General features: G+C 45.1%; 1 protein-coding gene across 4 annotated transcripts in view; it reads left to right on the forward strand.

The window, feature by feature from the left end:
* Positions 1–21,400, forward strand: part of FLNB (filamin B) — a 166,383-nt gene that overhangs the window by 56,411 nt on the left and 88,572 nt on the right. For all 4 annotated transcript variants that reach the window (XM_064367262.1, XM_064367263.1, XM_064367264.1 and 1 more), the window contains exons 2-4: positions 12,953–13,201; positions 14,719–14,816; positions 17,434–17,581. In XM_064367262.1, coding sequence (XP_064223332.1) covers positions 12,953–13,201; positions 14,719–14,816; positions 17,434–17,581 — 495 coding nt within the window. The remainder of the gene's footprint in view (positions 1–12,952; positions 13,202–14,718; positions 14,817–17,433; positions 17,582–21,400) is intronic.

The following is a 21,400-nucleotide window of genomic DNA, read 5'->3' on the forward strand; positions in this document are numbered from 1 at the left end:
GCTCACTGCAACCTCCACCTCCCAGGTTCAAGCAATTCTCCTGCCTCAGCCTCCCAAGTAGCTGGGATTACAGGTACCCACCACCACACCCAGATAATTGTATTTTTAGTAGAGATGAGGTTTCACCATGTTGGCCTGGCTGGTCTCAAACTCCTGACTTCAGGTGATCCACCCGCCTTGGCCTCCCAAAGTGCTGGGATTATAGACGTGAGCCACTATGCCCAGCCAGCAGTTAGAAAATATTTATTGAATATGACAAAAGAAAAATAGAGCAAATTGGATTTTCAAGTACTACATGAGTAACTCTAATTACTGCTTTCTGGAAAACACGCAGGCTGATAGGTTTGGGTAAATAAGAGCAGAGCTGCATCTTCTCTCAAGTTCCCTGATTCTCTCAAGGAGTTAGCTGAGAATAGCCCTGTGCCAAGCAGTGAGGCATCCATAGGGGACCTCTTGAATGGAGGGACAGGCCACTATCATTAGAATCCTCAGTTCCAGCCAGGTGCAGTGGGTCACACCTATGATCCTAGCACTTTGAGAGGCCAAGGTGGGCAGATTGCTTTAGCTCAAGAGTTCGAGACCAGCCTGGGCAACATGGCAAAACCCTGCCTTCCCCTGCCACAAAGAAAAAAAAAAAAATTAGCCAGGAGTGGTTGCGTGTGGCAGTAGTCCTAGCTACTTAGGAGGCTGAGGTGGGAGGATTGCTTGAGCCTTGGAGGTTGATACTGCAGTGAGCTGTGATCATGCCACTGCACTCCAGCTTGGGTGACAGAGCAAGACCCTGGACCCTGTCTCAATTAAAAAAAAAAAAAACCCAGTTCTCAGGATGTAGTAGAGGCTGAGTCAATCACGGCTGACACAAGGGGACTGCACTGTCTGTGCCTCTTGTGCCCTGTGTTCATATGGTTCATACGTTGCCTGTCCACTATGTTTTTCCCCCGAGAGCCTTGGCAGCCTAGGCATCGTGGGAATGATTGGGACAGGTGGAAATTCAGAGGCCCTGCCCTGAGGGGGCAGAGAAGCCTGGCTTACCTCCTGAGCACAGCATGTGTGTGGATTACTTCTCTGCACTCAGTCTCATCTTGGAAATGGGAGTCATAACTGAACTCACCTCATCAAGCTGTTGTCAGATGATGTAGATTCACAGTAGTTGCAAGAGTAGGAATTTGGGCTTTGGGAAAAGAGAGAAGTGGGTTTCCATTTGGATTCCCCCTCTATGTCACTTTTGGCAATTGGCTTCACCTCTGTGGGTCTCTGTTATGTCATCTGTAAAATGGGATTAGCCCTAAAAGCCACCCTCGCAGGATCATTGTGAGGACTGCATAAGGTGATGCAGCGGCAGAGGACCTGGCCCAGGAGAGGGGCTGGAAGAGAACAAGCTGCTGCTGTATTTTGATTGCTGTGAATCTAAGAAGAGGCCTTTAGGAGTCTTTCCTAGGCATGGTTCCTCCTGCCTTCACCCATCACTCCTTTCCTCGAGGGATTCCCTGCAGGGGGCACAGCCCCACAGCGGGCCTGGCTGAGCTCACAGGAGCATGGGCTGTGAGGTTTCAGGTGAGGTGGCCTCACCACATGACAAACTGAGCTGGAGTGAAAAGGTCACGAGGACCTCCATTCACAGCCAGCATTTATTATTTCAGCTGGAAATGTTTGCCGAGCAGTTGTAGCTGGAAGCTATGAGCGAGGCACAGACCGCCATCAGGCTAAGGCCTCCAGAGCTCATACGGGATTTACCCTGAGCCTTTCAGGGGTTGGGTTCTGGGCTCTGGGCTCCTCCACTTCTGCTCATGCCCAGGCATCTTTGAGGGCGTTGAACTGTCAGCTGTCCAGGAGAACTGTGTGGCAGCAACAGAATGAGTCTGCATGGGGACCTGTTGCTTTGAGGTCTCAAACTTAGTTTAGAATGTATTGCTTTGACTATTTTGGAGTGCCTATCCTTTTTTCCTTGTTTAATCTTTCTTTTTTTTTTGAGACAGAGTTTTGCTTTTGTTGCCCAGGCTGGAGTGCAATGGCACAATCTTGGCTCATTGCAACCTCTGCCTCCCAGGTTCAAGCGATTATCCTGCCTCAGCCTCCTGAGTAGCTGGGATTACAGGTGCCCACCACCATGCCTGACTAATTTTTATATTTTTGGTAGAGACAGTGTTTAACCACGTTGGCCAGGCTGGTCTTGAACTCCTGACATCAGTTGATCTACCCGCCTTGGCCTTCCAAAGTGCTGGGATTACAGGCGTAAGCCACCGCACACGGCCCTTTCTTTTCCTTCTTTAATCTTTCTAACAAGAGGTTAGAATCCTCATTTTAACTTTTTTTTTTTTTTTTTTTTTTTTTTTGAGACGGAGTTTCGCTCTTGTTACCCAGACTGGAGCGCAATGGCGCGATCTCGGCTCACCGCAATCTCCGCTTCCTGGGTTCAGGCAATTCTCCTGCCTCAGCCTCCTGAGTAGCTGGGATTACAGGCACGCGCCACTGTGCCCAGCTAATTTTTTGTATTAGTAGAGACGGGGTTTCACCATGTTGACCAGGATGGTCTCGATCTCTTGACCTCGTGATCCACCCGCCTCGGCCTCCCAAAGTGCTGGGATTACAGGCGTGAGCCACCGCGCCCGGCCTCATTTTAACTTTTAAAGGGTTTCTCAAGGATAGAAATGGTAAGTGAGATGGGTCTGCTAACACAGTTACTATATCCTAGGCCCTTTAGCAGAGCCATGTCATTTATCATTTATTTAGTCCAGTGTGGCTTGTTGTTGGATATCAAGTAATTCTCAAAATTTCACCTTTTCAAAAGTGGCATTGAAAAGAAAGCCACTGGGTGATGAAAATGGAACTTTTAAATACAATGATGCCTGTTAACCAGAAAATAGAGTGTTTGGGATAATTTATGAAGCAGTACACCATCCTAGATTCTATGATCTGAAAGTTCACCAAACTCTCTATCCCAAAATAAAAATAAGGTATTTATGAAGTAATTCGTTCCAACTATTTCAGGCAAAAATTGTCCAGCAAGTGAGAGAGAACAGAAGGAATAGTTGGCGAAGTAGGGAATTTGAAGTCTGAGGTTATGCATAAGGAATGTGTTATGGGCCTATAGTAGAAATCTCAAATCGGGGATTAGGAAATGTTTACTCAATTCTGTTGCAGAGAAATCCTGGCCACCACTCCCCCATGCCATGCCCAGGGCAGGCATGGCTAATCTTCACCGCCTCCATTCTCCATGCCTTGTTCACGGAAGACGTTTCTAATGCATTTGAGCAGTCTTTTTTGGCTGAATCCAGATGTGGCCTCAGAGTCCTTCTCAACACAGTGTCCTAGCACCACTTGGCGCTCCTGATCTACTGTATCATCTCTTGAAAAGCTACTAACATAAAAAGACCTGCCAAATCAACTTTATATTAACTGAACCCTCGACACAGTGATGGATAAAAATGAATTCAAACGGCTTCTTTGTGATCTTTGAGTAGTTCATGAGCAAGAAAGAGAATCGGAAACCCAGCTAACTTCGGTCCTCTTGTCTACTTTTATTTTATTGTGGTTTATATTTTCTCTTACCAATTGAGATAAGCCCATGTGACTTCAGGTCTTCCAAAGCCCAGAACATCCCTTTGTTATAGTTCAATTACGCTAACAAAGAGTTTTCCTTAAAAACAATAACAGCCACAGCAAAAACAGTGTGGAAAGTATGTAAGAGTAAGGGTTTTTCAGTCTTCAGGTTCGCAGGGCATCTGATACCGGGACCCAGGTTCCTTCCCTCACCTTGCTGGGTCTCTCCTAGCACAGACCAAAGCCAGGTGACTGTGATGTCCAGGCCCCTGGTTGGCAGTTGGAAAGAGTGCCCAGAGCAGGCATGCCCACTGTTCAGGTCCTGAAGCCGTGGCTTATTTAATATCATTTGCTGCCCATTAGCAAGACAGGCATTATACCACTGACTTCCGGGCGAGGCTGAATGACCATCTAGATGGAAGCTGCATGCCTGGAAGGAAGAAGGGGACAAAGGATCTTCATGGCCAGAGATAGGCATCAGCTGTCAGGGCCCTGAGTCTGCCTCGTTGGCGTGCAGTCTTTTATTGGTTCAAGGCCCTGGAGAAAAGCCCTGAGCAGGAGGAGATAAGCCAGCTTGGTCCCCTTCATCCTACCCAGGGGCCTCTAGGGTGCCTGAGCCAAAGTGCACAGTTCATTGGCTGTGTGGTTGGAAGGGCTTTGGAACTTGAAAATGGGACCCTGGTCCTGAGCAGCTGACCAACATGGTCCTCCTTAACCTGGTCTCCGGGGAGATGGGTTGCATCTGGCTAGATTTTGACTGAGGAACTGAGGAGAGTTGTTAGCTGTGCCCTCTTTGGTTCAGAATGCCCTTTTGTTTGGACAGCTAAAGCCTACAATTCAGCCGTGGTTTGTTTGGGCTCAGAAAAAAGGCAAGGGCACCAGGGCTATCAGGGGGCACCGGGTCCTGTTGGCCTGGGGTCTGAATGCAGTTGATCTGAGCTCTTCAATATGGGGTGGCCTTGCAGCAGCCCTTGACAGGCCATTGCTGCTGTAGGCTCACCCAAGCAGCCAAGATGGACAAAATCTATTCTAGTTTTGCAGAGTTGGATATAGAAGAGGCATTAGCCAGGCCGGGAGAGGGGATGGGGAAGGAGTTCCAGGCCAGGTGAGCATGGGGCAAGGTAAACTGGGATGTTAAGGAGGGGCCAGTTTGTGATCAGCCTGGGCAACATGGTGGAAACCCTGTCTCTATAAAAAATTAAAAATTAAATTAGCCAGGTGGGTGGCATATGCCTGTAGTCCCAGCTACCCAGGAGGCTGAGGTGGAAGGATTGCTTGAGCCCAGGAGGCAGATGTTGCAGTGAGCAGAGATTGCACCATTGCACTCTAGCCTGGGTGACAGAGTGAGATACTGTCTTAAAAAAAAAAAAAAAAAAAAAAGGAGGGGCCAGACTCCTGACCCATATATGCTGCTCTTCCTTTTCAGGGAGGTCTGATAAATATCAGTAGCTCAATTCTTTAGGTGGTTGGTGCTGCTCTGAGGGTCTTGGGCCATGGTGATCTTCTAAACAACCCAGCTCAGATGTGTCATCCTCGTAGAGACCTCACATGCCCCAGGTTCGCTACAGTGTTAGGGGTCAGCCTCCCCTTGGAGCGGGAGAGCAGGAGCCTTGGAGGTGGTGGTCATGGCCCTCTTAATGAATTGCTTGGCTCAGAGAAGTGACAACTTAAACAGTTCAACTACCTGTTAATTCACAAAGTACTTCTTTTCATTTCTTGCTGCTTACACAGAACACTTGGAGTAAGGCTTGTGGATGTCTGGCCCTAGGGAAGAGTGTTTGGCACATAGCAGGTACTTAAGAATTAGGAAAATGAGGATGGAGGGGAGGGAGGGAACATTATTAAGCAGTCAACTGTGAGACAGGCATTGTGCTTGACTTTTTTCCTTTTTGTTGAGATGGAGTCTTGCTCTGTCACCCAGGCTAGAGTGCAGTGGCACGATCTTGGCTCACTGCAACCTCGCCTCCTGGGTTCAAGTGATGTTCATACCTCAGCCTCCTGAGTAGCTGGGATTACAGGTACCTGACACTACACCCTGCTAATTTTTAAATTAGCAGCCTGTTGGCCAGGCTGGTCTCGAACTCCTGACCTCAGGTGATCTGCCTGCCTCGGCCTCCCAAAGTGCTAGGATTACAGGCATGAGCCACCATGCCCAGCTGACTCTTGGCATTCTCTAACCCACCTACTCCTTACAACAGCCCTGGGAAGTAGCTGACTATGGCCATTTCTATTTGGTAGATGAGGAAAAGTAAGGTTCAGAGATAGATTGTTCAAATCAGCATATCTGGTCAAGCTGCTGGCTCCTGAGCCTGTTTGCAAGCACTCCACCACATGCCCTCTCCAGGTAGTAGAGATGAGGGGGCAGAGTGCCCAGTGCGTGGCATCCTGTTCCCCAGACGGCCAAGTCTTAGTGTAAGTGTGTGTGGTCTTGGTAGCTTGTCTCAAGCACACACCCCATCTCTCTCCTCTTTTTTTTTTTTTTTTTTTTTTGCGACAGAGTCTTACTCTGTTGCCCGGGCTGGAGTGCATGGTGTGATCATGGCTCACTGAAGCCTCAATCTCCTGGCTCAAGCTATCCTCCTGCCTCAACCGCTCGAGTAGTTGGTACTATAGGCATGTACCACCATACCTGATTAATTTTATTATTTGTAGAGACAGGGTCTCCCTGTGTTGCCTAGGCTCTGGTCTCGAACTCCTGGGCTCGAGCGATCCTCCCGTCTCAGCTTCCCATAGTGCTGGCATTACAGGCATGAACCACCAGGCCTGTCTGGTCAACCACACCCCTATCTCTCCTTGATTCTTTTTTTTTTTTTTTTTGAGACAGAGTCTTGCTCTGTTGCCCAGGCTGGAGTGCAGTGGCGTGATCTTGGCTCACTGCAATCTCTGCCTCCCAGGTTCAATCGATTCTCCTGCCTCAGCCACCCAAATAGCTGGGATTACAGGCGCACACCACCATGCCCAGCTAATTTTTGTATTTTTAGTAGAGATGGGGTTTTATCATGTTGGCCAGACTGATCTCAAACTCCTGACCTCGAGTGATCCTCCTGCCTTGGCCTCCCAGAATGCTGGGATTGTAGCCATGAGCCACCGCACCTGGCCTTTTTTTGATTCTTGCAGTCACTTTGTTGGCTGTTTCTGACCCAGCAGCTACTGCATTGTGGCCAAAGGATGATCTATTCCTTCCCCCGAGGGCAAAAATGTGGAAAAGTATCGGTCCATGCCTCTCCTCATGGGCCACCACCTCTGCCACCCTGGTTAATCAGTAACAGCCAAGAGAGAAGCTGCTGGAGCTGACCTCTGGGAACTCCCTGGATGGTTTAGTGCAGGAATGTAATAGGCATACACGTGGTTGCGTGGATCTAGGCCCTCCTGGTATGAGTAGAGAGGTAAAAGCCCATCATCTCCCATCCACAAAGAAGATGTTTTCAAGATGCTTCCGAAGATTGCCTAAAAATAGCTGGTTTCCACCCCCGTAAATGCATCCATTCCAGAATGCTCCTTCACTAGGACCAGAGAACCGATTTACAGAAGTGACATAAAAACATTCTATCCTAGAATTTGCAGTAGCTCAAATTAACCTTCTAGCTATTAAAAACAAAACAAAAACACCCACCCTGCTCACTTATAAGCAGCACTGAGTAATTTTAAGTAGTTCGAGAAAATGTGTGTGGTTTGAGGGTCAGGGTTGTCCAGAGCCAGGACCAGTTATGTGGGAATTGTGACTGACTGGATTTGGGGAGGAGAAACCCATGGCCCAATTCCAACCCACTGAAATCTAAGCAGATTCTAGGTGGTTGGGCAGGCCTGGTGGGTGGTGGTTTATTTTATTCCCTAAAGAGGCCCTTGAGCAACTCTTCACATGGAATCCTGCTGAAAGGCTTCTGGCTGATCTGACCTCCTCCTTTTAAAGTTCTGCTTGGGCTGGGCGTGGTGGCTCACACCTGTAATCCCAGCACTTTGGGAGGCTGAGGTGGGCGGATCATGAGGTCAAGAGATCGAGACAATCCTGGCCAACATGGTGAAACCCCATCTCTACTAAAAATACAAAAATTAGCCTGGCTTGGTGGCATGCGCCTGTAGTCCCAGCTACTCAGGAGGCTGAGGCAGAAAAATCGCTTGAACTCAGGAGAAGGAGGAGGTTGCAGTTAGCCGAGATTGCACCACTGTGCTCCAGCCTGGTGACAGAGCAAGACTCCAGCTCCAAAAAAAAAAAAAAATTCTGCTCCATGTTTTACCCTTGGTAAACATTGTAGAGCCTGTTGAGGCCCGAGAAGTCTCTCATCTGTGTGATGGTCAGATGTTGACCCCGTAATGTTGTGTAACATTTCATTTTCAAGGCATGGGGAGTCTCCTTTTTCGTGTGCATGGGAACCTGGAGGTCTTTGGGCAAGTTGCCATCTTTTGATTGTTCCAAGAGTTTGGTGAAGCGTTTGAACCTTCACCTGTCAAAATCAGTTTTGGAATGAGAACTGCTCTCTCTCCAGCTCCTTAGAATAGCAGAAGGAAGGTATCGTTTATCTCAATGAGACCATAATGAGGGCTTTCCCGTGTGGACACCCACCTTGAATTCAATTGGAAACAGAAGTTCTGGGCATTGTGTTTTTTATAAATTTGGCTCAGACTTCAACTGGGTCATATTTCCCCCAAAATCTTTTCGAAAAAGACTTGTGTCTCATTCCTTTAGACTAGCATATGTAAGCTGGGTTAAAATAGAACAAGCTGGTTTCATGTTAGATTTATGAATCAAATCTGCAAGTCTGCTTTTGAAAAGCATCTAACATGTAACTTGGGAAAGTTTGAGTTTTGCAGACTAATGCTTGTGGCTGGATGGGACTTCCTAGCTCCATCAAATCCCTCCTGGTGCAAGAGATCCATTATCCTGACAGTATACCCTTGATTGATTGATGGATTGATTGATTGTTCACCCTTTTGAAGATTGCTCTTCTCCCTTTAACTTAAATAAAGGAAATTAGCATGAGAACTGGTTTGATCTGGAATTTCTGATAATCAGTAGGTAGTAACTCTGTAATCAATAGCACTTCAAAAAGGCAACCAAATAACAGGATAGCTAATCCAAGAAAATCAGTCATGGTCAAGGACTTCCAGCTCAGGAAATGTCTGGTCCGGTGGGGTGAATTCCTTGGATAACCAAGTTCTGTGCAGGGCCCAGAGTTTTACGCAGACCATTGCTCCATGATTGACCACAAGACCTCAAAAGGCAGGCTGGCTTCATGGCCACATGACCTGTGTGCTCAGAAGGGCCCTGTGCTTGGTTTATTGCTCTACTGTTGTTATCTTGAAGTTGTTAATTATTTTTTTTTGGCAGTGGGGTGTTGCAATTTCAAACAACAGTCATTTATTATCTCACAGTTTCTGTGGGCCAGGAGTTCAGCCATGGCTTAAGACCAGGTCCTCTGTTCCGGATCTCACGAGACTACAAGGAAGGTTCCATCTGGGGTGTGTTTTCATCTGGATGCCTAACTAAGGAAAAATCCACTTCATTCAGATTCATTCAGGTTCATTAAGGGTGGTTTTTCTTTTCTTTTTTTTTTTTTTTGAGATGGAGTCTCACTCTGTTGCCAGGCTGGAGTGCAATGGCATTATCTCGGCTCACTGCAACCTCTGTCTCCCGGATTCAAGTGATTCTCCTGTTTCAGTCTCCCAAGTAGCTGGGACTACAGGCGTACACCACGCCTGGCTAATTTTAAACACACACACACACATATATATATATATATATATATATATATATATATATATATATATTTTTTTTTTTTAGTAGAGATAGGGTTTCACCATGTTGGCCAGGATGATCTCGATCTCCTGACCTTGTGATCCACCTGCCTCGGCCTCCCAAAGTGCTGGGATTACAGGCATGAGCCACTGCGCCCGGCCTGATTAAAGTTTTTAAAATAATCCATTTCTGTTTGATTGTCTCACTGAAGGCTTTTTACTAGCTGTTGGTTGAAGGCTAACCTCAGGTTTTAGAGGCTACACTCATATCTCTGCCACAGGGCCTCTGCATAGACAGTTCATGACACAGCTGCCTGTTTCCTCACAGCCAGCAGGAGAATCTGTCTCCTGTCTGCTAAAGTGGAGTTTCATGCATCATAATATGGTCATGGGAATAATAACCCATCACCTCTGCCACTGTTCGGTTGGTTAGAATAAAGGCACAGATGTTCCCCACACTGAGGAAGAACACATGATATAAAGGCTTTCAGTAAAGGAGATGACAAACAGAATGTGGAATGATCCAGACCAAGAGCATCAGCATTACCTATGAATTTATTGGAAATTCAAATTCTCCGGTTTCACCCCAGGCCTATTAAATTAGAAACTTCTAAGAGCGAGCCCAGCATTCTGTGGTTTAACAGGTCCTTCAGGTGATCCTGACACCTGCTAAATTTTGAGAACCACTGGTCTAGAGGCGGGCGGTCTTGCTCCCCTAGGAGTTAGGATTGATGTATCTTCTGGTAATACTGAGAAATGAGCTGAGAAATGGTTCCAAAATCAGGTTATACCCCCCAGGATTAACAGAACTTTTACTTGCAAAAGAGAGCAAAGAAGAGAAACTTAAAAAAGCAAGAGGCTGTGTGTGAAGCTAGATTCAAACAGTTAAAGACAGCAACGCACGGCAAAGGATGGGAACTTGAAGTGCGTAGTGAAAGCAATTCTCGAGCGAAATTACAAGAAAACACAGTGAATTTGTATCTGTTTCCTATATTTAGGGGCCTGACTTCCATGTTAGTGATACATTTGGGGAGTAGAAAGTGGATGTTGGTGTGAAGTTCTGAAGTTTTGGACGAGGAACCTGTATCTTCATTTTTCTCTGGGTCCCATGAATTATGTAGATAGTCCTGCTTCAGAGTTATTATTTATACAATTCATTACAGAGAAAGTCCTTGGGAACCTTAACTTTGAATGAGGATTGCTTGAATTAGTTTTTCTTACCAGCCAGTCCATGATACTCTTTCTTTTGTCCAGGTTAGATGATCGAGTTTTATTATGACTGAATCTGCAACTGCAAAATTGCTTCTGATGATTTCTCTCTGATGGTTTGGACATGACCTCTTAAACAGGGTCTTTGGTTGCAGGAAGCTGTAACAATAATCAGGTTAATTAAAAAAAAAAGAAAGCTCTCACCCTTTCAGTTTTGAGTGGCATGCCACGCACTCCTTATCAGCATGCGAGTATGCTTCTCGTGTGGTTGTGGTTAGGTTTCATTAAGTGTAATTTGGCACGTGTTCAACCAGTGTTCAGGTGGCTCTTGGTGGGTGGCTGGGGAGACACCAAGATGCAGATAGCTCAGTCACTCCCCAACAAGTGGTCTCAGTTCTGGAGTGAGGTAGGAGGCCAAGAACTTACACATAAGTGCTGTTGGGAATGAATGCCACCAGTTGTAGAATCTGGTGTCAGAAGGATGAGCCAGGGATTGTCCCACAGGAGGATGGGTGAAGGTCTTCCCATCGAAGGGATAGATAACACATGCAGAGGTCCAGGGGCTCAGCACAAGATATAGTCCAGGAACAAGGAGCTTTTGAGCCTGGAGTATGATGAATGGGGGTGGCAAGAGTGGAAAGCCGATTGGATGGGGGTTGTGTAGGGAGGTGCTGTATATTTAAGGAGTTGACTGTGTGCAGCGGGGACCCTGGTGAATTTGGAAGCACAGAGGTACCTGATGAGAAAGATGGTTCTGGGGTCATGTGAACAGTGATTCAGCTTCAAGGCTGTCAAAGACTCTTGAGAGAGGAGAGGAGGGGACGCATGTTTATTGGGAGGGTGTAGAAAAAGGGTTTGCCAAAAGATTTAGGTACAGATAGAATTGACACATTGTGGAGACTATACCAAGAGTTTAAGAGAAGTCCAAGACAGTGCTGATGTTTGTAGCTTGGAGTCCTGGTAGAATGGGAGCTGGCTACAGAGTATCTTTGGTGGAGAAGAAGTGTAGGGAAATGGAGAGAGAGAGAAAGTTGCTGGAGTGGGGGAGATGGATAGCTGAAGAGAAGGCAAAAGCAGGGGAGGTGGAAACAAACAGCAATGAGACTCCTGGAAGGTGCCGGCCAGGGACACGGCATGTTCTGTTAAGCAAGGGAAGGACTAGAAAGGGGCCATGATTTTCTGGTCACTTCTCCTCACAACAGAGATTTGCCCAATTGCATTAGTGTCATGGCTTCCTCTTCTGGATAACTGATGTGTCAGAACAGCAAACATGAAAGTGATTGATAACACCCAGCATTGGTGAGATTCGCAGGGATAACTAACTGGCTTCTTACATCTATAGATAGGAATGTAAACAGAAACAAACTTTTTATAGGGAAAAGATGTCTGGGACAAAAATGTATACCAATTGAATAATACAAATTCAGGCAGCAAACACATGCATGTACACACATACACATGCTCACACGCTCACACACACGCACACACGCACAATCTGGTGGACTGTATACTACCAGGTTAGCAGGTTGTTGCCTCTGTGATGCAGTCACTGGTTTTTGTTGTCTATATTTGTGAAATGATTTCTTTCAGTTTTTGAGGCAGGATCTTACTCTGTTGCCCAGGCTGGAGTGCAGTGGCATGATCTTGGCTCTCTGCAACTTTCACTTCCCAGGCTCAAGCGATCCTCCAACCTCAGCCTCCTGAGTAGCTGGGACTACAGGAGTGAGCCACTATGCCCGGTTAATTTTTTTTTTTTTTTTTTTTTTTTTTGTAGAGAGGGAGTTTCTCCATGTTGGCCAGCCTAGTCTTGAACTCCTGAGCTCGAAGCAATTCTCCTGCCTTGGCCGCCCAAAAGTGCTGGGATTACAGGAGTGAGCCATTGCACTCGGCCATTATTATGGAAAATTTTAAGCATACACAAAAGTAGAGACATTGGTGTCGTATGCGCTCATGAATCCATGATCCAGTGATACCTGTTAACGGCATTTTGGAATCATATTTCATCTGTTCTTGTCCTCAAGTGTTTTGAAGCAAATTTCAGCATTATATCCTTCACTCAGTATGGTTCCCTAAGAGGTGAAGGCTCCATTTACATTTTTTTTTTTTTTTTGAGATAGAATCTTGCTCTGTTGCCCAGGCTGAAGTGCAGTGTTGTGATCTCAGCTTACCACAACCTCCACCTCCCCCGGTTCAAGCGATTCTCCTGCCTCAGCCTCCCAAGTAGCTAGGACTACAGGCATGTGCCACCATGCCCAGCTAAATTTTGTATTTAGTAGAGACGGGGTTTCACTATGTTGGCCAAGCTGGTCTCGAATTCCTGACCTCATGATCTGCCTGCCTCAGCCTCCCAAAGTGCTGGGATTACAGTTGTGAGCCACTGTACCTGGACTTCCATTTACATTTTTATAAGGAGTATAATTTACACTTGTGTAACCCAAAGGAATGACCAAGCCTGTGACTCTCTCCCCAGATAGCAAAGCCATTGTGGATGGGAACCTGAAGCTGATCTTGGGTCTGGTGTGGACGTTGATCCTCCACTACTCCATCTCCATGCCTGTGTGGGAGGATGAAGGGGATGATGATGCCAAGAAGCAGACGCCAAAGCAGAGGCTGCTGGGGTGGATTCAGAACAAGATCCCCTACTTGCCCATCACCAACTTTAACCAGAACTGGCAAGACGGCAAAGCTCTGGGAGCCCTCGTTGACAGCTGTGCTCCAGGTAAGTGCCCAGGGCTGCCTAAACCATCTGTCTAGGATGGGGGCATGTGGGTCCCAAACATTCTGGTTTTCAATGGGAATGCTGTCTTTGCTTTGATTGGCGTATTTCTCCTGGGAATGCTATCTTTGCTTTGACTGGCGTATTTCTCCTGGGAATGCTATCTTTGCTTTGATTGGCGTATTTCTCCTGGGAATGCTCTCTTTGCTTTGATTGATCTATTTCTCCAGGTCTTAGCCCATTGTAAGACGGCTAAGGGAACTAAAACTGGCTCTGTTGACCCTTCCAAGGGCAGATCTTCTAGGTATATGCATAGGCATGGTTGAGCATTGAGTTGAGTCTTTTATCCAAATTCCAATGAAGGAGTTGGTGCTTAGAGGCAAGACTTGGGTTTAGCTTCCAGACTCCAAAATCCTGTGTCTTCCCACATTGGTGCTTAGTTTCTCATCAGCTTTAGAGAAACATTTGGTCCTATTTGGTGGCTTGGCATGAAAGTCTAAAAACTTCCATGGAGTGGAAAGTACCCATCTTTATTAACCACTGGTTTGACTATATATGGCATTCTCCCCCTTTTCTTTCTGCATTGCTGTGAAATGGCACTTGGTCAGGATCCAGCTGGAGCCTTTTCTACCCTTGATGGCTACTCATTTTTTAGTGGTTGAGTGTATATGAAGGTTGTAATTATCGTCAGTGGAGGGTTTAGGTTGATGGGTAGAGTTTGCTGGTACACACTCAGTAGAAAGACCAGAGACAGTGTTTATACACACCCCCTAAAGTTGATTTTAATTTTGTTAAAAAAAGGTATAAATCATATTTTCCATTTACTGTGTATTCTCTATTTACTGGGCACATTAGTAGTTAGTAAGTTAGTGGTTCTTGACATACTCAAAGCAGAACTAGCTAGTGTCCATTGAGTAGGGGGTACTGAAGGCCTCATTCTTCCTTGAGAGCCTATAAATTGGTGTCAACCAGGAAAAACTCAAAGTGCAGCAGTAATTGATTTCCTAGTGTCCTCTTCCTTACTTCCATTTAAGGACACATTTTAGGAAACCTCTTTCCAATGTAAACTTGGGAGTTTTTACTCTAGTCCTTTACCTCTTTTGCAGATAATTCTAGGTTTGTGCCTTTGAGCAAGTGAATTTTGAATCAGATAGGATGCTATTCTAGACTTTTTAGATATATCCAGGAATAGAGTTTAAAAAAAAAAAATCCCTCCTGCATAAAGGCACCAGGCTTTTTGCAAGCTTTGTTTATTTTCTAACACCACACCTTCAAGGAATGGATAATCCCCATCTTCATGCAAGAACACAGCACCAGGAGGAGAAGTCTCAGTAATGGAGGATAGTTTACGCCCTGGCACACTCATACCTTTCCCCCTATTGAATATATGATTCGCTGAGATTTTAGAAAGAAATCATTCTCTGAACTAAGAGAACAAATGGGGTTAGTTTAGGCACATGGTTTCCTTTAATCTCTTTGGTCAGCTAATGTTAAAAGCATCTTCTGTGTTCTGTTAACAGGTCTGTGCCCAGACTGGGAATCCTGGGACCCACAGAAGCCTGTAGATAACGCACGAGAAGCTATGCAGCAGGCAGATGACTGGCTGGGTGTCCCACAGGTATGCACAAGCATGCCACATCCTGTGAGGCTGCCCCCACCCACTAGCTTGTTCTGTCAGTCTGTGGATGCCTTTCTGCATCAGGCAGGCAGTGTGACCTTCTTGGCATTGAGACTTCAAAGAGCATTGCCTGTGATATTCTGTCATCTTCCTCAGTTTACCCATAATAGTAGGTTCTCATTGACTTAGGTGCTTATAGATCTTCATGGGTTGGTTTAATGTAGATCATCCAGAAATTTTCATGTCACTCTTTGTCACACGCTGGTAAATTTCTGGTATTTCTGCTCCAAATTTTTAAAGACTGTCTTTAAACTCTAGACTACAAATATGGGCCCAAACTATTAGGTTGAGCCATAAGAAATGGCTAGTATTTGACCATTTTTCAATCTACATTTTAAAAGGTAATTTTAATTCAATATCTTATGAAAAGTCACAGGACTTAAAACTTTTTTTTTTTTTGAGGTAGAGTCTTGCTCTGTTGCCCAGGCTGGGGTGCAGTGGTGCAATCTCAGCTCACTGCAACCTCTGCCTCCCAGGTTCAAGTGATTCTTCTGCCTCAACATCCTGAGTAGCTGGGATTACAGGCACGTGCCACCACGCCCAGCCAATTTTTGTGTTTTTAGTACAGACAGGGTTTCACCATGTTGGTCAGGCTGGTCTTGAACTCCTGACCTCATTCTCCGCCCGCCTCGGACTCCCAAAGTGCTGGGATTACAGGTATGAGCCACCGCACCTGGCCGACTTAAAACTTCTAAAAACCGGGCCTGGTTAGTACTTGGATGGGAGACCGCCTGGGAATACTGGGGTGCTGTAGGCTGTTAAATATAAAATATAATAAATAAATAAATAAACAAAACTTTTAAAAGCATGTAAGCCAGGACAATCCACTATTAATAGAAACTGTGGAAGAATCTCTATCACCCATAATCCTATCACAGGAATATAACAAGAGGACTCGGAAATCAATTAAGACCTGGATACCATCTACAGTAGTCACATTGCTGAGTTGAAGTCTGATCTTCCTAGCAGGGAGGAAAACCAGTGTTTTCTTTCCAGAAACTCTCCCTAACAGTTAGGCACCATAAATCCCATGTTCAAAGGCCAGCCAGGGAAGATTGCAGGGTAGCCAGTGCCATGGGATGGATGGCCTCGCTATAGGCTGCGTTGAAGTCTGAGTTCAGTGTATTTTGTAACAGGGTCCCTTGGAGGGTAGAACAACATGCCTGTTTCTTTGGTTTGGTTTTGGAGGCATGTCTCTTCTACATGGCCCATTCATTGCTTGGCTTGTCCACCCTCAGGAAGTGGTGTGGTATGTTTTTTATCTCCACTTAAACCTCAACCGTCTCCTTTAGATGTTCATGTGATGTTGGCGTGGGTGAAGTTGTTGAAGGAGCTGCCAGGAAGAAATGCCAAATCGACACGCATCCTACTTTTTATGGAATGTATTTATTGAAGGCAACTGTTCAAACCCAAGTAGCTATTTTGTTCCTGCAGGCCAATTGTCAGAATGTTTTCTGGTGCTTTTTATTACAGGGGGAGGGAAGTTGGACACATCTGTTGTTCATTGCAAATGGTTAACCTGCTCATGAGACAGAGCCTCTGTTCATCGAGGAAGTGTGATTTACCTCCTTAGCACCGTTACTGGAGGCAGGGAGGACTCTGCATGCTGTTTAGGGTTGGGTCAGGTGATGGAACTGAAACTGAGGTGGTGGCACCTTCAGGGAGGTCACCTGCCTAGAATGGCTCTAGTCTTGCTTCTAACCTGAATGTCACAGAAATTCACCCATTCCTTTTTTTTTTTTTTTAAAGACGAGTCTCACTCCTCTGTCACTCAGGCTGGAGTGCAGTTGTGTGATCTTGGCTCACTGTAACCTCTGCCTCCTTTGTTCAAGTGATCCTCCTGCCTCATGCTCCCGAGTAGCTGGGATTACAGGCATCCGCCACCATACTGGGCTAATTTTTGTATTTTTAGTACAGACAGGGTTTCACCATGTTGGTCAGGCTGGTCTCGAACTCCTGACCTCTCCTATTTTGGCTTCCTAAAGTGATGGGATTACAGGCGTTAGCCACTGCGCCCGGCCTTCCTACTTTTTTAATGGCTCCTAATATATTGAGATATGTATCTAATATTTACATGTTGTTTCTTTTTTATTTACCTTTTTTTATTAGTAGAGTTAATATAGATACAGAAAATGAATATTCGAGCAAAGGAAAAAGCCGGTTAACCTGTGCTCTTTTTTGTACCCTGCTTTAATCCCGTGTGTGCCTGTTTCTTCATTTTCCTGACTTGCTATAGCTTATCCTTTTATAATTTTTGGAAAGTTTGACCAGAGGAGTAAGTGAACTTTTAGGGGGCGGGGCAGATAATGAACCTTTGGAAATTACATGCAAAATTTTTTGGAGAGGGTTCCCCTAGCTTTCAAAGGAGTCTGCAGTTCCTTAAGAATGGTTACAAACACTGATCTTGGTGTGTTGGTTTAATGTAATTTCACTTAATTGAGAAGGCCGACTCGGTTTCTTAATATTTGTAGTGCTTGGTTTAAGAGGCATTTGCAAACATTTCAATGGTTGCAAAGTGATGTGTTCTGGGCATTCATCCACCATGTCATTATTCTAGGTCATTACTCCTGAAGAAATCATTCACCCAGATGTGGACGAGCACTCGGTTATGACTTACCTGTCCCAGTTCCCGAAAGCCAAGCTCAAGCCAGGGGCTCCTCTCAAGCCCAAACTCAACCCAAAAAAAGCCAGGGCCTATGGCAGAGGTGAGTGCTTGTCCTCTTGTGTTGTATTGCAGACGTGTCTTCTGGTGTTGGAGATGATTTCATGGCTTCAGGAGTGATGTTCTCAGAATCAAGAATATATGGGTGTAATCCTCAAAGATACCCCAGGCCTCCGTTATAACACATTTTATGACCGTTTTATTCTGCCTTGTTTTTCTAAGGCTTTAAGAAATGCTTCTGGTTAGATGGAATGGGGTGAGTTTGCTGCTTGGTGATTTTAGCACAGTAACCCATTGCTCCCATTTTTCAGAAGAGGAATTGGTCGGGGGCAGGGAATCAGGGGAGTCTGGTCTTGCCCCAGATCACCACAGTCAGTGATGGGGGTGGGTCTCTGGCTGCTGATTCATTTCTCCTGCTGTTAGGCTAAGGCTGCCTCAGATTTCCAGCCGAGTGGGAGCTATTGTTAACCCCTGGCAGACACTTCCTTGCTAAGACATCCTGTTTATGACGGCGAGGCAGCTGCAGGACACCGTTTTGCTTGGAACATTATAGGGGATAGAAGCCATTTCAAGGCATTTGATGTTGTGATTGGCACCTGACTTCAAGCACACTGAAGAGAGCAGTTACGTGACTGCAAAGTGTGGTTTCTGTTGGAGATCAACGTGGCCAGATACAACTTACTGCCTTTTCTATGGGGAGGGGAAGGAGTGCATTTCATTTCTCATTTTTCATAAATAAGAAAATATTGGCCAGACATGGTGGTTCACACCTGTAATCCCAGCACTTTGGGAGGCAGAGGCAGGTGGATCACCTGAGGTCAAGAGTTGGAGACCAGCCTGGCCAACATGGTGAAACCCCATGTCTGCTAAAAATACAAAAATTAGCTGGGCGTGGTGGCAGTCGCCTGTAATCCCAGCTACTCAGGAGGCTGAGACAGGAAAATCGTTTGAACACGGGAGGCAGAGGTTACAGTGAGCCAAGATCGTGCCACTGCACTCCAGCCTGGGCAACAGTGTGTGTGAGCCTCCGTCTTGAAAAAAAAAAAAAACAGAAAGAAAATGTTATCTCAGTAGGATAACAGTTATACACACAGTATTCTGTATATCTTTTCCCAGAATTGACAGTTGTTACCATTCTAGCTCAATAGTTTTCTCTTGTCCTTTTTGCATGTTTGCATGTGTTCGTGTGTATGAGTGCCGAATTATTTGAAAATAAGTTGCAAGCATGGTGACAGTTCTGTCCTCAATACATCACTAAGCTTCTCCTAAGAATAGGATATCCTCTTATATAACCACAATATTCCTTGTCACATGTAAGAAAATTAATAATAGTTTCATATAATCTAATATTCAGTTTGTGTTTGAATTTCCCTATTGTCCTGAGATTGTCTTTTATAGTTGTTGTTTTACAAACTAAGATCTGATTAAGGTTCACTTACTGTTTGTGTTTGTTATTTCTATTTAGACTATTTTCATGCTGAATAATTTCTCTGAACTTTTTTTTTAAAATGACATTGACTTTCTGAATAGATGAGGGCATGTGTCTTTTAGGATCTTCCTTCCTTACATATGTTCCCTTTGAATAAAGCATTTTTCTGCTTGGTATCAGCTTAGTCTTTTTTTTCTGTATGTGAGATAGAGTCTCACTCACTCTGTTGCCCAGGCTGGAGTGCAGTAGCATGATCTCAGCTCACTGCAACCTCCGCCTCCTGGTTTCAAGCAATTCTCCTGCCTCAGCCTCCTCAGTAGCTGGAATTACAAGCATGCATCACCATGCCCAGCTAATTTTTGCATTTTTAGTAGAGATGGGGTTTCACCATGTTGGCCAGGCTGGTCTCCAACTCCTGGGCCTCAGGTGATCTGCCCACCTCGGCCTCCCAGTCAGCTTATTCTTAAGATGACATATGGCTAGGACAGTGGTACTGAACACATACTGTTCTCACCTCAATGGCCAGGTCTTCTCATTGATGTTCTGGGCAGGATTGAGACAGCAGAGAGCCCTTACCATTTGAGGTTCTATTTGCAGTGGGGTGTGAAGTCTGTGACATCACTTGTGTTATGTAGGGACTAGGGACTTTGAAACCCTCCTCCCATTCACAGTCACTTGAAGACTGGCATGTCCTCACTTGCTTTAAAAGTGCTTTCTTTAAGGCATACCACAGGTGGTAGCTGGAATGAGGAATCTCTGACTTTAAAGATTATGCTTCCTTAATGGCAAAACAGTTGCACACAACCAAATAAATCCTTTGTCAACCAGATGGTCAAATGGACTGAATCTAATCAAGGCATAATATATGTTTGTAATAACCTTATCACTGGCTGTCCGGCTTCCCCATTGTTAATGTGAGACGGTTTCCTTTCACGGTGCTGTTTTCTAGAAAATGATCACTTGTTATGGTTCAGGAATGTGACTGGTCATTGCCATTTCCTTCATCTGCCTCTTAGTAAGTGTGATGCACTTGTGGAGGAAACACACTCTTTTTTTTAAAAAAAAATTATATATATGTGCTTTCTGCACTTTTTTAATTGTGGGAAAATGTCCATAACATAAAATTCACTATTGTAACCATTTTAAAATGTACAGTGCTGTGGCATTGAGTACATTTACATTGTTGTCCAACCATCACTGCTATCTATCTCCAGAACTTTTTCAACTTCCCAAACTGAAACTCCATATTCATTAAATAATAACGCCCCATTCTCCCCTCCCCTCTGCTCCTGATAATCTTTATAACCTCCCTGTCTCTATGAATTTGCCTATTCTAGGTACCTCCTAGAAGTGGAATCATATACTCTCTGTCTTTTTCCTCTGGCTTACTTCACTTGTCATGTTTTCAGGGTTTATCCATGTTGTTGCATGTATCAACATTTCATTTAAGGCTGAATAATATTCCTTTGTATGTATATATCACATTTTGTGTATCCATTCGTCTGCTGATCGGCATTTGGATTGCTGTAATCTTTTGGCTACTGTGAATAATGCTGCTAGGAAAACACGGGTGTACAAGTGTTGTTTGAGACCCTGCTTTCAATTCTTTTGGGGATATACACAGAAGTGGAATTGGTGGATCATATGGTAATCCTATTGTTTAACTTATTTTTAAGGAGGAAATAGCTTCACTCTGCTTTTTAAAGTAGGAAGTAGGAAGACAAATCGGTCATTTTAGGTGACAGGGTCACAAGGCACATGGGTGGGGCTGTGAGATATTATCCTTGTCATGTGGTGAGATGAAAGCCAGGCCCATTTTGCTCTTTGCTGTGTGACCACATTGCTTCATTTCTGCCACCTGACCCCAGGAAGAGAGACCATTTCATCTTCTAGTTTCTAAAAGACTTGAAAGTATTGTTTTCTTTTTTGTTTCCTGATTGTTTAATAGATGCCAGTTGCCAGCCAGTTAGCATGATTCGATTCCTTCACTGAGCCTCATCTTGCTTCTTTCCAGCGGGTTGAAAGGAGAGAGGGCTGGGGTGAGGTGGACCTCCAGCCACACACAGGTCTTCGTGGTGGGCTTCCTTGCAGGGTTAGGTATGTGAAAAGCATTCATCCATGAGCTAATCAGAAATCTTTATAAGAATCTCATTCTCTACGAAGCATTTACTGTCGAGCAACTCGTCTATCTGGGTAATCAGAGGGGCCCCAGTTATCTCCTTTCATGGTAAGCAAAGCTCTGCTGGAGTTTAGAGTGAGGGTGTGGTTCAGCCTCCTAACCAACCATGGTTAGCCACAGATGACCAACCCAAGCCCAGACTTTGACAAGCTGCAGAGAAAGTGGTTTATTAGGCTGCTGGAGTCAGATGAAGTGGGACTTTTAGTATTTTAGGTGCATGTTTATTTACTTATTTATTTTCGTTGTTGTTTTGA

The sequence above is a fragment of the Aotus nancymaae genome, unplaced genomic scaffold (assembly GCF_030222135.1).
Source record: "Aotus nancymaae isolate 86718 unplaced genomic scaffold, 86718_ANA_hifiasm-v0.15.2.pri h1tg000067l, whole genome shotgun sequence".
Taxonomy (NCBI): Eukaryota; Metazoa; Chordata; class Mammalia; order Primates; family Aotidae; genus Aotus; species Aotus nancymaae.